General features: G+C 38.1%; 1 protein-coding gene across 1 annotated transcript; it reads right to left on the minus strand.

The window, feature by feature from the left end:
• Nucleotides 1–7,743: 7,743 nt before the first annotated feature.
• LOC148946888 (uncharacterized) lies at nucleotides 7,744–8,121 on the minus strand. Its single transcript, XM_089096457.1, has one exon. It carries the CDS (start codon nucleotides 8,119–8,121, stop codon nucleotides 7,744–7,746), a length of 378 nt encoding a protein of 125 aa, XP_088952583.1.
• Between the last annotated feature and the right edge of the window lie 10,043 nt (nucleotides 8,122–18,164).

An 18,164-nucleotide genomic window follows, 5' to 3' on the forward strand; every position in this document is an offset into this window, starting at 1 on the left:
CATATCTACTATCGAATGAGCCCCCCTCTGTAGCTTATACGATTGTCCCTTCCATAAAAACCATTAGTCCGTTGATTTTGAATTGAAGTTATCAAGTATTTTGCAGTAGGTTGCATCAAGACATGGCTAATTGTAGAAAGAGAAAAGCCAAGACAGATAGTCCAAGTAATTGAGAGGCCAACATTTAAATGGCTGCGGCACGGGTAAATCGCTGGAGTAAGTATGACTCCCTTATTGGACACATACTTGTTTGTTAGTTTTTGGAAAGGCATGCCTGCCTAGAATCTCAGGAAATAACTTAGAACACTGCCCCCAGGAAATAACTTACAACACTTGTTCCTAAGCCATGGGGAATGGGTCGACTCTGGAGTTTTTGTTATCTGCTCTTTGAACTATTTTTAACAAAATAGCTGTCTCAAAATTTTTATCGGATGCACTTGGTTAAAAAAGGGCACGATGGGCTAGTTGTCCTCCAATTACCTTTGAATCTTAAAAAGAGCACTAAAAATTCTGATTTACAATCGAATCAGCCTCCTCCAAAGTTCATACGGCCACCCCTTCCATATGAATTGCTTCTGGGAAAAAATAATAAATAGATAAAAAAAAATAATAAAACATTGGGGCCTTATGGCCTCTACTATAGGTAACGATATAGCATTGCCTCTGATATTCGCACTTACTTCCTTGATTTTGATTGCCATTAAAGGAAACGACTTAGTATCTGTTTCAAAATACTTTATTTTTTCTGGTAAAATGTCTTCTAGTGATCTTGCTTAAATTTCCTATTTCTGTTATAATGCATTTTCTTTTCCGGTAGTAGGTCAAAGTTTGTTTACACTAATGTATGTGGACATCCAGTGTCGATATCCTCCCTTGTTTTCTATTCAGCTATCTGCAATATTTGATTCAATGTAAATGTAGGGTCAATAGTGCTTGAGTGATTAGTTTGAATATTCATATATGTTACTGCATCAACTGGGGTTACCAATGCCAAGTCTGATACATCATAGATAAAATTTTTAATATCCTATCCTGACCTATGATGACTACCATTTTTTTTTATATCATTATTATCATAAATCTTGGCCACGTTGTAAATATTGCCATCTATTCTAACACACTTTACTATAAAAACTTCTGGATTTATCATATCATCGCTCACTTCAAATATTTCTGTTATTTAGAAATGATCTTCATTTATTAAGATGGCTACTCCTCCACCTTTTGAATGTCGGCTTTCTGTATTTTCTCGGATTAATCTGGCTAATTCATATGCCTTAAAATTTGTTACAATTGGACTGGAACCCTATGTCTCTTGTAGACAAACTATCGTAGGGTTTTCATCAATTAATATCTTCTTAAATTTTACTAATTTTTATTTACTGAAGCTGTTGCAGTTTAATTGCCAAAATTTAATCTTACTATTTATGATTCCCAGGAATGTTTTTGACAGCTCTTTTACTTTCTGCCATCTTCAAGTTGTCATTTACGCTTTGTTTTGATACTATTTTTATTGTACGAATAAGCAGTTTTAATACTTTCTGAATTTGCACAGTTGCACTTATATCTATGTGAGCCCTTTTTGGAAGCAAATTTTCTGTTTTTGAGCTATTTTCGATAACCGTCAGTCTTTGATGTCCTGTTTTTGCTATTTCAGCATAGGTCATTTTTGCTGCTCTCCAAGGAACTTGCTTTTTTGATGCAATTTTACTAATTTCAAGGATTTCTTTGTAATTTAAGTAGCTAATGGGGTCTGTGTTATGACAATTTCTGCACTCAATTTGATTTTGAGTGTAATTTTCAGCAGATTGTCTTCTGCCGGCACATTTTCCGCATGTTTGTGCGCTGTTATGGCATACATCTTCTGTATGGCCAAATAATTGACAGTCAGTACACCTTCTAGGTTTTGGTGTCCATGCCTGACCGTACAGCTTAGCGACCCAATAGCAACTTTATCTGGTATTGGAAAATTGAGCGTAATATCAAGGATTTAGTTGGCGTCAAATCCTCCCCTATCTTCTTCAAAAACTTCTCAATTTTTGAAATACCGTGTTTATTTTTCCATTTAATATCTATTTGTTCCATTTTTCTTGGTTAATGTTTTCGTAGAAAGTAACAATTTTCTTAAAATGGCTCAAGTTTTTTGGCGATGATACCTCAACTGGGTAAGCGTTAGTAATGTTATGCATCTTCAAGTCATTAAAGTCATTTTCATTGCTTACCTCAACTAGAATATCCCCTCTTGCCATGATCTTCATTTCTTGATGGACTTGCTAATTTTTTGAGAGCCAATAGCAAGGCCGTATCCAGGGGGTGGGGGTACCCGGTTTGAACCCCCCCCCCCCCGAAATTTTTGACCGAGTCGGAAATTAGTCTAAAAAATATCATGTAAAGACAAAACCTTACCAGAAAAAAAAGATGCTCCCACACTAAATCCTATTGCATTTTGTGGATAAACGGTGCTTATCAGCTTACGCAATTAGGTAACCGTAGGTAACCCATGTTCATCTGACCTTGCATAGTAAATTAGGGTGAATATGCGCTATTATCCTTTTGCATTTTGTAGCATACAAAAATCCTATTGCAATTTTGTGGGTAAAAGGTTGTGATCAGCTTACACAATTAGGTAACCCCATGTTCGCCTTATTATGCACGGTCAGACCTGGCATAGTAAATTAGGATTAATGGGGGCTCGAGCTAAATCTTATAAGAGTACAAGATTGTCAGTTCAGTTCAATTTCGGACTTGGATAAGAGAAGAGCGATTTTCAACATGAAGAGGAAGTGTGACATTACGACGTTTTTCGCGCCCAAGCGGACCAGGGATGTTTCTGACAGTGGCGTTAGCGGGACGTCTGCGGAGCATTCATCTACACCTGTGGATCTGAAGGGCACTGGAGCCATCGTTGAAGCTTCTGAATCACGGACCCTGGAACCAACCACGACGCAACACGCACCTGCACCAACCCAGTCTCTTTCGTTGTTTGCAAATGACATCGGTCGTTTTGTCAACAAATCATCCAGTCTCGATGCAAATTCTAAACTTCGTTTGCTGAAGAGCCCTTGGACTCCAGATATCTCCTACATTTTACAATTATCCGAAATACGGAAGCTGAAGTTTCAGTTAACTTGGATCACTCGTTTCGGTTGGTTGTCCTACTCTCCGTCTGAGGACGCTGATTTTTGCAGATTTTGCGTTCTGTTCTCGTCAGAGACAGCTGGCAAAGGCTGCTACCAGCGCTTGGGGAATCTAGTCACAAAACCATTCAGGAACTGGAAGGATGCGGTAGAGTGCTTCACAGCTCACCAACAAGCAGAGTTTCATAGAAACTGCATCGTATCGGCTGAAAAATTCATTTCTGTCTTGGAGAAAACGCAGGACAATATCGCGCACCGACTAGTCGCGGCAAGGAAAGCGCAGGTTCAAGAAAATCACCAGAAGTTGCGACCAATTGTTGAGATGGTGATATTTTGTGGGCGGTAACAGCTTGCCCTTCGTGGTACTAACGATTCCGGCCCCATTCTGGTCTCGGATCCAGAACCTTCCCACAATGATGGCAACTTCCGAACACTACTGCGGCCGAGGGCAAGACACGGTGACGATATTCTGAAGAATCATCTTCTTTCTGCGGCTCGAAATGTCAAATATCTTTCTCCCATAATCCAGAATGGTATTATTGCCACATTCGGGGAGCTGCTTCAGCAGTCTATTGTTGAAATTAAGCGCAAGTCCATACTTTTCGGTGCCTGTCTATGAAATGGCGGACTTTTCGAACACGGAGCACCTGTCTGTTTGCGTCCGCTACACATTCAAAGAGAACCTGTATAAAGACCACCTTGGTTTTAACCCCAGTTTCTGATTTGACTGGGCAAGGTTTGGCTTCATCAATCCTACGATTTCTCGAAAGCCTTGGTCTTAATCTGAACAAAATGGTTGGTCAGGTATATGACGGTGCGGCAGCGACGAGTTGGCATCTTAGGGGTGTCCAGGCTGTGATACGTGAAAAGTATCTGAAGGCGCTTTACGTCCATTGTAGTGCGCACAGTCTCAACTTGGTCATCTCTTCTGTATGCTCTATTCAGGCGTTTAAGCATTTCTTTGGTGTTTTGTCACAAGTCTGCAGTTTTTACCATACTTCCCCACTCAGGACACATAATTTAAAAGAGAAGATCAATGAAATACTACCGGATTCGAGGAAACATACTTTAACCGGACTCTGCAAAACAAGATGGGTGGAGCACCACGATTCAGTCGTGCGTTTTCTTGAGCTGTACCGACCAATCCTGTTATCCCTGGAAGCTCTTGAAGAGAACGGAAATGCAGAAACGTCTGCAAAAGTGGCGCAGTTGCTGGACACGATGAACCAGTCGGAATTTGTTGTGTGTCTCCATGTGGTCAAAGAGCTTTTCTGCCTTACGCTTCCACTGTGCAAGACTCTTCCATCAATTAACTCTGATTTGGCAGCTGCATGCAGGCACATGGAAACTGTCCTTTCAAAATTAAAGGAAATGCGAGGAAATACTGCTACTGCTTTCACGTCTATTTTAGACGAAGCTCAGCGTTTTTCCAGCGACTTAGGACTGGAGATGACTCGTCCAAGGACGAGAGGTGGCCGGAGTATGCATGCAGACGATCCAGACCTTCTCAACCACTATAGAACCTCGCTCTTTATTCCTTTCCTGGACCACGTCACTTCCGAGCTGAAACAACAATTTGTGCTTCACCAGAAACTTCTGTCAAATTTCAGCGTCCTTTCTCCTGCCAAAATTGTTTCTGTCGATCTGAAGGCATTAAACCTGGAGTGATTGTTTGAATTGTATGGCGATATTCTTCCCGGTCCTGACTGTCTGAAGCAAGAAATTGAGCTATGGCGCATCAAGTGGCAGAATGTTCCGGTATCAGAGAGGCCTACTTGTGCTGTGTCTTCGCTTCAGGCATGCGACGCCACCTTTTTTCCAAATGTTTTTCTTCTTCTGGCTGTTCTTGCGACGTTACCCGTTAGTACTGCTACTCGCTCAGAAGGCTCAAAACCTGGCTGAGAAATTCAACAGGAGAAGAACGATTGAGTGGCTTAGCCCTCCTTGCAGTCCATAGGGACGTTGACATCTGCCCAGACAAGGTCATCGACATTTTTGCAGGGAAGAAAAATCGTCGCCTGGATTTCGTTTTATAGATTATTCGCCCTTACTTTTAGCTAAAAAAAAAAAATAATAAAAAATATATAGACTACTTCTACTATTTGGCTTCTTTTTGCGTTCTGTTTTTGCTGTCTCATAAAAAAAGAATTAGCTTGTAGTATTTAGCTCTATGTAAATACTCGTCTTGTTTTTGTGTTTCTCAAAAAAAAAAACCTTAAAGATACGAAAGTATGCCTAGTGGACGCGTCCACGTTTGCAAGGGGCAGACTAACGGTCTCGAGCTAACGGAATGTTGCTCGAGGATGTTAGAAAAAGTCCACGGGAAAAAATCGGGTAAGCCCCCCCGAAAAAAAATCCTGGATACGGCCCTGGCCAATAGCCTTCGGTAACTTTGCTAATCTTATGACCTTGTTGAGATTCTTTCAGCTGGATTATTAACGGGACGATTTTGATGCTTTCTGTCTCTTTTAGCACAAAATGTGAGGAGCTTGATGACACTGTTTAATGCCTTTTGCTATCAGCCGCCTCTCTACAGAGCTATCATTTGTTTCACCCTTTTCAATATTCATTGGGTTGCTTTCATTATTAAATTAAAAAAAACAAGTTTTTTCAACTGAGTGTAAGGAACAACATTTAAACTTAAAACGAACAAAAATTATTATATATATGAATGGGGTTGCCTTCTCCTCAACAACTCGCTCTTTACGCTAATGTTTTTTAGTACTTTTGAAAAAAGCTTCTTATTGTTCCAGTTAAATGACACTTGCGTTTCAGAATTCTTTCCTCAAGAATTGGGAATATAGTCAGACTTTAGCGTAAAAGCGAGTTGTTGAGGATGAGGTAACCCCCTTCATATACTTAATAGTTTCTGTTCGTTTTAAATTTTAATGTTGCTCCTTACTTTCAGTTGATAAAATTTGTTTCTTTATTTAATTCTGATCGTTTTTTAAACCGGGAAATCTGACCCGACCTTCACGGAGAAATACCCTCCCAATTGATATATCCTCTAGAAAATTTCAGTCCCGGTGAAAATGTACCCGGGACAATTACCCTTAACAACTCCAAAAGTAAAATTGACACGGAAAATAGAAAGCATTATATAGAAGTTCTGGCAAATTCCCTCAGTGTATAATTTCCTCTGACAATTTCACCCCCTCGAAACTTTCATCCTCATGGAAAGTTCCCCCGTGAAAAAAAATACAGCAGAAAATTTGTCTTCCCACCCTAAAATGTATGCATGCTTCCCAATAACAAATACTATGCGTAAACAATAGGCAATTTTTACAACTTAAAGACCTCTCCACTGGGGTTGAGGAGGGGGGGGTATGTTGTATACATGCCATAGTTATTGGGCTTTTCAACTATTATGAAAAAAATGGCTATCGTAAAATTTTAATCGGACGATTTTGGAGAAAAAAGGGGTGGGGAGGAGCCCTAGTTGCCCTCCAATATTTTTGGTCACTTAAAAACCGCACTAGAACTTTTAATTTCCGTTCGAATGAGCCCCCTCACAATATTCTAGGACCACTATGTAAATACTTACTACTTACTTACTTGTACTTGTAGCAGGACTCAAGCTTCTCCGCTCTCCCTGGCGTCCAATAGCTTCGTCATTGTAATAAGCCAATAGTCTCGGTCGTTTGCGAGGGGCTCAATCAAATCGAGCCAGGACTTTTCCCATCTTCGTCCATACTTCTTGAAGCCACCGATTGGGTCTAGGTCAGTCTTGATACAAGCGAGCCACGTTTTCTTTTGTCCCCATGTCGCTTTTTCCATCCCGAAAGAGGTGTACATCTGAGGGCTTTATTGTTAAAGGTGTGATGTGGGCGACGAAGTGTATGGCCGAACCATCGGAGTCTTCTCTATTTAATTATAGTTGCCAAATGAGAACGCTGCAAATAGATTTTGTGGGGGTTAACATTGCTGACACGATCACAGAGTTTAAGGCGAATGATTCTTCTTAAACATAAATTGTCAAATACATCTAGAGCTAGAATGTTGGATACTCTCATAGTTCATGTCTCACATCCGTATAGTAAAACAGACCAAACAAGGGTCTGGTAAATCCTTATTCTTGTCTTCAAACGAACATTTTTCTGGTTCCATAGAGAGTGATGGACCTTGGCGAAGACTCAAGTTCCCGAAGAAGTTCTCGACTCTATTTCATATGTATATCTTCCTATTGGGTCTACCAGACAGTCTTGGTACTGGAATCTTTGTATCTCATTTTCAGATGACCGTTCTATTAAAATTGGGGGTCTTCAGATGATATACCGGACGCCATGACTTTTGTCTTCAGGGAGCTTATTTTCAGGCCGACCATAGAGGATTCTTCAGCCACCTTCGATAGCATAGATTGGGCTTCTGGACGAGATTCAGTTAACAAGCAAATATCGTCGGCGTAGTCCAGATCGGTGATCACAAAATTGGGACTTACTTCGACGCCTGAAAGAGTCGTCATTGCTCTGGTCATAATCCAGTCGATCACGAAATTAAATAAGACAGGAGACAATATACATCCCTGTCGGACAGCAAAATCAATTTGGAACATTGAAGAGAGTTCTCCACCGATCTGAATTTGGGCTCGCGTATTCTGATAGTATGCTTAGATAAGTCTGACTATCTTGCCTGGTACTCCATCCTCTGTCATGGCCTTCCAGAATCCATCCCTTAGAACCGAATCAAAAGCTGTAATAAAATCTATGGATAGAGATACTGTTGGTTTCTGGTGTTTTGCCCTGTGCTCAAGGGTTTTTCTTAAAACGAATAGTTGGTCAATTGTTCCCATGCCTGGGCGGAATCCCGCTTGATTGGGCCTTGTTTTTGCGTTGCGCTGGATACGAAAACAATTATGTTGCACTATGGCAAATATTTTTGCAGTAATGCACATGAGAGAATTCCCGCGATAATTGCTGCATTTTGTCTTTAGCCGTTTTTTGAAGACTGGAAGGATGATAGAATCTCCCCACTCCTGTGGAACCATCTCTTCTTCCTATATACGACAAGTTAGTTTATGAATCCAGCTGACAAGTGCTGTCCCACCATACTTGTAAAGTCTAGCCGGAATGGCATCAGAACCAGGGGCTTTATTGCTTTTAAGGCAATTGATTGCTTGTTGGACTTCCTTTAACGTGGGGGAGCCACATTCACGTCATTGTAAATACTGCTGGGAGAGTTTGGTTCCTGCAGGCCATCAGGGCTACGACTTGGATTATGGTAGCACTGATTATCATCTATTGCTGTGGAGAGTTGGTGCTGGTTAAGTAGTTTGTCAAAGTGCTCCTTCCAGCGATTTATTATTTCGGTATTATTCGAAAGTAACTTGCCATTTTCATCTTCGACAGATGTACTAGTAGGCTTATGTGATTTACTCCTGATTGATTTTAGGAGCAGGAAACATCTTCCTGGTGTCCGATCTAGAGGCAGCGGTTTCCATGTCTTCAGCGATTTTCTCCCAGTACTGGTTCTTATCATTCTTAGCCGACTGGTGGCATTCTCTTCTCGAGCGTTTGAACAACTCCGATTTTCTGTCCGATATCTGTTGCTTTTGTTCAGCCAACTGAATTGTGCGTGTTGACATCCACTTTTGGATAGTATTTTGCGGTATCCTATCGTAGTTTCCGCAGCCTCGTGGATTGTACTCCGTATGGTCAACCACTTTTCATCCAAACTTTGAGTTTGCTCGTCGTTCGCTTGCACTTGGAGAGCTTCAAAGTGGTTAGACAACTCTAAGCAGAATGCCTGTCGCATATTAGGATTATAGAAGTGATTGGTATCAAATCTTCGTGGAGGTTTCCTCTTGGGGCGTGCTGCAAGTCGTAACTTTAGATCTAACTTGACTAGAAGGTGATCTGACCCATATTTCGAGCCAGTGTCTGCTCCAATGTACGATCTACTATTCGTTGCCATTGATTTCCAACGGCGGGACATGAGGATGTAATCAATTTGGCTTTTTGCTCTACCATCGCTTGAATGCCATGTGGCTCTGTGGCAGGGCTTGTGTTTGAATAAGGTATTGGTAATGACCAAACCATTCGTCATGGCAAATTCAAGGCGTCAGCGATTTATTATTTCGGTATTATTCGAAAGTAACTTGCCATTTTCATCTTCGACAGATGTACTAGTAGGCTTATGTGATTTACTCCTGATTGATTTTAGGAGCAGGAAACATCTTCCTGGTGTCCGATCTAGAGGCAGCGGTTTCCATGTCTTCAGCGGTTTTCTCCCAGTACTGGTTCGTATCATTCTTATCCGACTAGTGGCATTCTCTTCTCAGGCATTTGAACAACTCTTATTCTCTGGCCGATGTCTGTTTCTTGTGCTCAGCCATCTGAATTATGTGTGTCGATATTCACTTTTTGGATAGTATTTTACAGTATCCTATCGTAGTTCCTGCAGCCTCGTGGATTGTACTCCGTATGGTCAACCACTTTTCATCCAAACTTTGAGTTTGCTCGTCGTTCACTTGCACTTGGAGAGCTTCAAAGCGGTTAGACAACTCTAAGCAGAATGCCTGTCGTATATTAGGATCATTGAAGTGATTGGTATCCAATATTCGTGGAGGTTTCCTCTTGGGGCATGCTGCAAGTCGTAACTTTAGATCTAACTTGACTAGAAGGTGATCTGACCCATATTTCGAGCCAGTGTCTGCTCCAATGTACGATCTACTATTCGTTGCCATTGATTTCCAACGGCGGGACATGATGATGTAATCGATCTGACTCTTTGCTCCACCACCGCTTGAATGCCATGTGGTTCTATGGCTGGGCTTGTGCTTGAATAAGGTATTGGTACTGACCAAACATTCGTCATGGCAAAGTGAATAGGTCTGGATCTCCGGCTACATCTAGCTCCAAGACCGAAGTGGCCAATGGCAGACTCAGCATTGGATACTTTTCCCCTAATTCTGGCGTTAAAGTCGCCTCCAATAAAGATGAGGTCCCGTTCTCGTTCAAATACGATCACCCCTTGAAATAAAAAAACAAAACAAAAACGCATCCGTGATCTTTCTTCTGGAAAAAAATACAAAATTCCACATTTTTGCAGATAGAAGCTTGAAACCTCTACAAAATAGTTTTCTGATATGCTGAATCTGATGGTGTGGTTTTCATTAAGATTCTAAGACTTATAGGGGGTGTTTCCCCCTTTTATTGAAAATAAAGCAAATTTTCTCAGGATCGTAAGTCGTAATCTTTGATGGGTAGGACTAAACCTAATGAAACTTATATATTTGAAATCAGCATAAAAATCTGATTGTTTAGACGTATCTCTTGGTATTAAAATTTCATTTTTTTAGAGTTTCCGTTACTATTGAGCCGGGTCACTCCTTACTTACAGATCGTTACCATTAACTGTTTGATAACATTTCTTGTTCAACCCAGCACCTTTTTAAAATAATTTACAGTCAATTATGTATTTCCTTTCATTTTGATGTTGTCACTATGAACGCCAAAATGAAACTTCATTCCGAATATGTTTTTTGATCTACTAGAATCTGTTCTTACGAGCTAGCCGAGTGCTTCCACTCTCGACTTTATCAGAAACGTCTTTATAATTCAAGGAATTTTCGGAGAAACCGATTAAATGGAATTTCGGTGTGAAAACCTGCTGAAAACCAAATTGCCTTTAGCCCCGTTTTTAGGCTCAGCAGGCTCCAAGACCTATTGGATTCGTGTAATGAATCAATTGGTTCTACATAGTAAGTTTCCGATGCAAAAAATGGGATTAGAACTCTTAGCTGAAAACACTTTGTGCGGATATTACGGTGGAAATTTTAAGATTACTTTTTAAGATAAGAAAATGGCTGAAATGTGCTTTGATACTTTATTGCTTAGCTTTTATATTACATTAACTTCGTTACTTTGTTCCTTTAGCCTAAAAACGAGGGTTTTATGTCGCTCATTTTTGTAAGGATGTCAGAAATATAGCATACAAAGGGGGTAATTGTATGCAAAGCAACAATTCTTAATATTGCTTGGGATGTTGAACTAAATCAAAAACTCTATGTACATCCAAGGTTGTCAAAACGGCATATCGGCGATATCTAAGAAACTGGTAAGTTTATTACGTTAAAACTTATAGGGCAGATTGAGGGGGATGTTGAGCTATATCCAAAGAAACGATGTGTATGCAAGCTGTCAAAGGGGCATACCTGTTATATTTTAGGAGTGTCTAAGGGCATTAAGTTTCAAATTTTCAGTGTATGTAGAGGTGAAAGTTGAACTAAAACAACATACACTAGCCTATGTGTATCCAAGGTCGTCAAAGGGTATATTGTAAGAAAAGGAAGCGATCAAAAATAGGGTTTTTAAGGCCAAACGGAAATACTGAATATCCTTTTCCTTTGATCGTTTCATTTTCTTACATTATGGCAGACAAGCATGGTTTAAGAAAGGGTATGTATGCGACACCCCAAGAAAGGCTAAGGAAATTAAGCTGAAACTTCTAGAGCATGCTGAGGGGTATAATCAATTAGTATTTATTTATACTCAGATTATGCACAAGTCCAAAGATTGTGCAGATTTTCAATTTACTTGAATGTTATTTACTTATAGTCCTCATGATCTCTCCTCTAGAGCTGTCTTCAACTACTCTGATCGTACATCAAACCCATATAAAATAAAATTGTAAGACTTCTCACCTCCTAATTTCTTATTCCTTTGCTATTTGAATTGCTTTTTGGACAAGCGCAAGACTTCTTGAATGCATTGAACTCTCAACCCCATAACAATAACTTCAAATCATGCTTCTCCTTTTCTTCAAATCATGATGATCATGCTGAAATTTGGTGGATCCTTAAGCTAAAAACTAGACATATGCTAAATATCGACGTCTGAAAGAGCAGGGTCAAAAAGGAGACATGTGCTCTGCACGTGTCTCCTTTCTGACCCTGCGATCCACATCCAAAAATGGCATATGTCGCTTTTTTATCTTTGTAACGACACGAGATTAGACAATTTTGGCTGCACCGTCCGATTTCTCGTTCTGAGTTTACCCTCGGCACATCCATAACTCATTTTCGACCAAAATGGCATAAGTCGCCCTTTTTACTATCACTGCCGAGTAATTCAAATGCAAAATGAACGTAAATCCCTATCAATAGATATCGACTGTGATAATTAAAAGTCCCACACATGCCATTTTGGTTGAAAATGAGTTATGTATGTGTCTTGAGGAAACTCAGCACAAGGAATCGAATGGTGCAGTCAGAATTGTTCTATCATGTACCAATACAAAGATAAAAAAGAGACATACACCAGTTTTGATAGAAGAGAAATATCTTATGGAGATATAATGGCACGGCATTTGTCTTCTTATTGTCAAGGAAAAAGGAGACATATACCAAAAACGGATTCATTTTGAAATCCCCCAGAATACTTTTGGGAGAAGAGGATAAGAAATATCTATAGGAAAGAGGAGACATGCACCACAAAATGGAATAATTTTGAATTCACTCGGAATATTTAAATTTAATTTATACCGCTGAAAAGAGCATAAAAAGTTGGTTTTGAATATGTACTCATTATCTCCATTAGTTTGATACTTCAGAGCACAGTTTATAGAATTAGCAGTATGATCATTCTCTATCTCTCCCATTATAAAAACCCGGACAGGGGTGCGAGTGCTCCGGAGAACGTTTTTGCAGATAGAAACGTAGGCGTTATCAGATCTTTTCGCGGGTAGACAAGTCAGATTTCTCTTGGACACGAAACAAGTGGAAACCCGCTATTACGAATAATGCACTTGGTAACCATTTCTCAGTAATTGACGATAGCAGACTAATCCGCTAAGGCAGAAACAAGTGGGAGGAGCTTTTTGTTCGCACCGAGACCGAAGACCAGAAATTATCTGCGATAAGCTTACTGTCTATAAACTGTGCTTCAGAGCGACCACAGCCGACAAACTTTTTTCTGATTTTAGCTCTCAAGAAAAGTCACAAAAATGGCGTATGTACCACTTTTGATTATCAGAGCCGAGTGTAAGAGCTTAAAGGAATAGAAATTACTATAACAATCAGGTCAAACCTAAAACGAATACTGACTACCACAAAAAGTCTAACACTCGCTGTGCCTGCTAAGGACTAGAACATCATTTACGCTTAACTGAAAACAAAAACTGTCTTTAACGTTTTCACCTTTATAACATTAATGAGTGCAAAATTATTGATACTTTCAGGGATGAACATTAATATATATTAAAAGGTCAATTCACATTTGATTAGTTTTTTTTAGTTATATTGGTGATTATGGTGATTTTTTCTTTGCTAATATTAAGACAAATAAAAGCTCACAACTCGACATAAAACCTGTTTCTAGGAATGGGGAAAAGATGTTCTCGTCTTTAGAAGGCTTAGGGGGTGTTTAAGCATATCCTGCTTTACCTCACGGCTAGGGGGGATAAGGTTACTTAGGATCCTGTGTTCGGGGGAAGTGGGCAAACTAAATTTTGCCAGTCCTCACAAAATAGCATATATTATGGTTCTTTTTGTGTTTGTTCTCATACAGGCCCATTGGCTTGTAGAAATAAATACTTCATAATTTTTGTTTCGCCAGAAGTAAGAATAAAACAACTTAAAAAAAAACTTTTAAAAAAACAACTAAAAAACTCTGTTGAGAATTCATCTGTTCACTCTAGGATTTTGTTCTTTTATAATTTAGGATCATTTGTATTTTAACAATCAAGATTAAATTATTTCTGTCTACTTTCGAATCTGGATCTACCTATATGTCCATTGTATTTATTTCAGATAGGAAAAATGAGATACAAAATTACATAAGCTTGAAAAAAAGAAGATAAACTACGAATTAAATACTATATATCTAATGATGTATCAAATAGTCTAAAGATGATGTCAGGGTTTAGTAAATATCATCTGGGCGACAGCCAAATCCACGGGCATGCTATGAGCAGCATCTTTAATGATAAAAAAAATAGTTTCCAGAACTTCCTATTAGATGTCTATAAAGACAGTCTATTAGATGTCTATTTCCCATTGACAATCCGGATTCTCACTTTGGATTGTGGGATTTTGAAAAGGGAAACATATTTTACAATCAAGATTGAACACAATTCCAGCAATTGGAAAGTGTACATTAACAGAATTTTGCAACAATATTTGAATAGTTCAAAAGGTAAGAAATTATTACTTATTTTTATTTCGAGATTCATGAAATTCATTTGGCATATTACCCACTTTTAAAATTTAACCAACCTTCTCCTCCCTAATCCAAAAATGAGTCAAATCTCAGATATTCTTGACTCTCATCAAGGAAAATAACATCAAACATTAAAGCAAAATCGGAAAAAAGAAACTAGCTGTTTAAATTCTTTAAAAAAGAAGATTTTCGTCTTCTAGAGTTGCACAATTTGTAGGCTATACATTTTGTAAGCTTTCCAAATTTACCACATTCCAACAACTCAAAATCGTTAACTCTTGATTGCAACTCTTATTATACAGTTCGTTACCACGAACTGTTTGATAGTGTTGTGGATTTTACAATCCAAAACGAGTTCTAATTGCTAGATTTTGAATCGACATCAAATCCACGACCAGACCGCGAGCATAAATTAAATTTGAAGATCAGAATTTTAATGTGAAAATCCATATTGTCAATTGAAACAAAATTAAGAGCAAAATTTTAGCAAAAACGTCCATAAACTCAATCTACTGAATCTGCACTCTTGACGACACATGGTTATTCAAATCATAAGATAACTGAAGTAAATCTTCAAAATAGGTTAAAATTCAAAAATATATGAAAAAGCACGAATCAATACTGGAAAAATAAGTTGAAATGACGAGCCTAGCTTAAAGATTGCAAGATAGTAGTTTGCCAATGGATCAGCGAAATCCAATCCACCCTTTTTACTTTTGTTTGACTCTGAGGGAAAGAGGGAGAGAGATAGAAAGAGAGCAAGAAAGATGGAGAGAGATAGAAAGGGGGTAAAGGCGGGGAGATTTTCAATTGCGTGTAAAAACTGCACTTTAATGTCTGAAAACTTCTCAAAACGAGCCTTTTAACTCCTTTTAGGTGATTAATTAGGATAATTCTAACCAACATCCTTAGACAACGACAACATAGTTTAAAATTAAAGACTATTGTAGCATTTCTTAAAAAGGAGTAAGAATGTTTCATAAATTCTACTATGAAGTTTACTCTGAAGCAGCACCATGGTAATAGTTATAGGCTATAAATAAACTAGAAGAAGAATGAATAAAAAAAGTGTGAACAATGGTCCTGTGAATTGTAGTGATGAAAAAAAGTAATGGTTCCCCAGCTAGAGGAAAGGAAAATGAAAGAAGAAGGTTAACCAATAAGCTAGTTAGATAGGTCGAGGGGATAACAAATATAACATCTGATTTCCTAGAAAGGAAAATTATTAACAAGATTGATTTATAACAGGAAGGTATTAAATTAAAAAATAGATAGAATATTATATACTAACTAGCTTAGAATCCGGTTTCAGAACGATTAAGCCTAACTAATCAAGTTTGAATTTTAAAATGAATACAAAAAAGTTTTTATGAAATCTGCAAAAGCTATACTGGTTTAAAAATAATCTTTTCTAAATACTAATTAGTTTTGTCATTATTACTATTCAGAAATAGCTTTCACTAATTGCATTCATCCTATTCTATAAAATATTTTGCTGTGTTTGGCATGGCACTACATTTAAATTTTGTAGACTATAGACGGTCTAATAAGATTAAGAAGCGGTATCAAATCACAACAACGGTTCAAAGGATATTCGTCTTGTTTATTTATGTTTAACGACTTGCTTTTTTCTTTTCCAACCAGTCAAATCATTTCAGTTTTTGCTCTGTCCGTGTAATCGTTTTTGCGAACCTACTTGAAATTATTTTTATACCAATCCATCATTTACCCACCCGATATCTACACTCGCATAAAATACATTTTTTTTAACCATGAAACCACATCGTGAAGATATTAAAATAAGCGACACTGGCAATTTTTTGGCTTATTTGTTTGTATTCCCTGAATAAGAGCAAGCTCGAATACAATTGAAAAAGGGTCTCGAGCTTTTAAAAACAGTTTCTTGCATCGCGAAAAACATTAATGCCGATCTTTTCTTATGTACAAAAGAGGTTGAGCTGACCGCTTCTAATTATTATTTTCACGCCCCTTTAAAAGTACCTTTCTTTAAGAAAACGGTTCTTGTAGACGAAGAAAAAACATGCTAGGACTGTTGTCAGTGACAGAAGATGTATACACATCTGCTTCACTGAAAGATATCATTATGAATTCCATTATTTCAGCAAAATAGCTCAGACGTCAGTGTGCTTTAGCATGCAATCAGATATTTCTGCTTGCCCTTGTTTACTTCTTTAATTCATTCATATACATTCATTTGTTAATTCATTCATCCATAGTCGTGTGACTGAAAGCTTTGGACTATTTGATTTTTCTCACTTGTTAACATTTTCTTTGGGTACTTTCATAATTTTATATTTACCTTGATTAATTAAGAGTAAGAGAGCAGTTTAAGCTCATATAACATATGCATAATGCAACTTTTATATGTTTTGGCCTAGCTATTAGCTGCTAAAAACTTCAAGTGTTTTCAATGCCCGATGCCTTTAGTGAAAATTAATATTCCCAGATCCGAAATATTAAAACTACTACACAAAGGAGAACTTCAGACCAATGAAGTAAAGCAATAGTTCGTAATAATTTGGTCATTTTATCATTATTCACGTCGGTTTCTGACCTTTCATTAGTAGCCTTAGTCAATAAGTCACTATAGTTTTAATTACTTCTTGTCTTTCAAAAGATGAAGAAACATCTACTGATATTCTGCATTTCAGAAGCAGAAACCGTATTCGTTTCTTATTGATGGTAGGCAGGTGTCAATTTTATTTTTTTAGAGGAGGGAGTAGAAGAAAATCTTTTTTTTCTACCATTAAAAATGTTCTCTTTTAGGTACATTTTAGGTCCCTACTTATAAAAAATTTGCTATAAGATCAAAGAGTTCATGGTAACGAACTGTGAATAAGAAGTGACTGGGCTCAGAAGTAACTGTAATTCCAAAAACTAAATTTTGATAACAATTAATATATCGAAAGAATTGATTTTTTATGCTAATTTCAAAGATAAAAACTCGTCAAATTTAATGTTACGTAGTACTACGTATTTTTGCCAGAAAAAAGATCACGGATGCGTTTTTTTTTTTTTTTTTTTTTTCTTTTCAGGGTGATGGTATCGAACCAATGGTCCTAGAAGTTTTAGTGCCATTTATAACTGACAGAAAAGACTGGAGGGTACGTCAAAATTTTGAGATAGCCAATTTGTTTGGCATTGTTGAATGACCCAATAACTATGCTCCTGGGGATGACATGACCTCTCTCAGCCCCTTGAGAAAGGACTGTAAATTATACAATTTGCCCATTGTTTACATATGACATTTGCAATTGGGAAATACGTTGACATTTTTCTGAGGGAATTTTCCGCAGGGGGGGGTATTTTTCAAGGGGAGAAAATCTCGTGGGTACAAAGCTTCTGGCGGGAGGAAATTTTCCTTAGGAGGTTTTGCACGGTAGGGATTTGCTAGAATTCATGTACCGATTTCTTTTTTATTTATCTTACATTCTCTATGGCTACTCAATTTTACATGTGGAAAGAATATCCAGGGGGAATTATCCGGGAAAAATATTCAGGCAAGAGGGAATTGTCTTGACGATTTTATGCGGAGGATATTTTCCGGGTGGGGGGATATTCCGATGGAAGAACTTTCCGTTGGGAGAGGAGGGTTTTTAGGGGGTTAATTTTTCAAGGAGGGGAATTTCCGGCATGATTTGGAAGATGATCAGGAATTAAATGAAAAACATGTTTCTGTTAATGGAAGTAAGGAGAATAATGGAAGTGAGGAGAGCTTTCTGGGAGGATTATCCGTAGGAAATTTTGCGGGGGAATTCTCAGCAAGGGTGATATTGCTGGGAGAAGTTTTCCGGAAGTATTTTACGCAAAAGAAATTTCCATGGGGGAATTTTCTGAGAAAGAATTTTTC

Source organism: Artemia sp. Qi Xiang Cuo, chromosome 11, assembly GCF_049724085.1.
Source record: "Artemia sp. Qi Xiang Cuo chromosome 11, ASM4972408v1, whole genome shotgun sequence".
NCBI lineage: Eukaryota > Metazoa > Arthropoda > Branchiopoda > Anostraca > Artemiidae > Artemia > Artemia sp. Qi Xiang Cuo.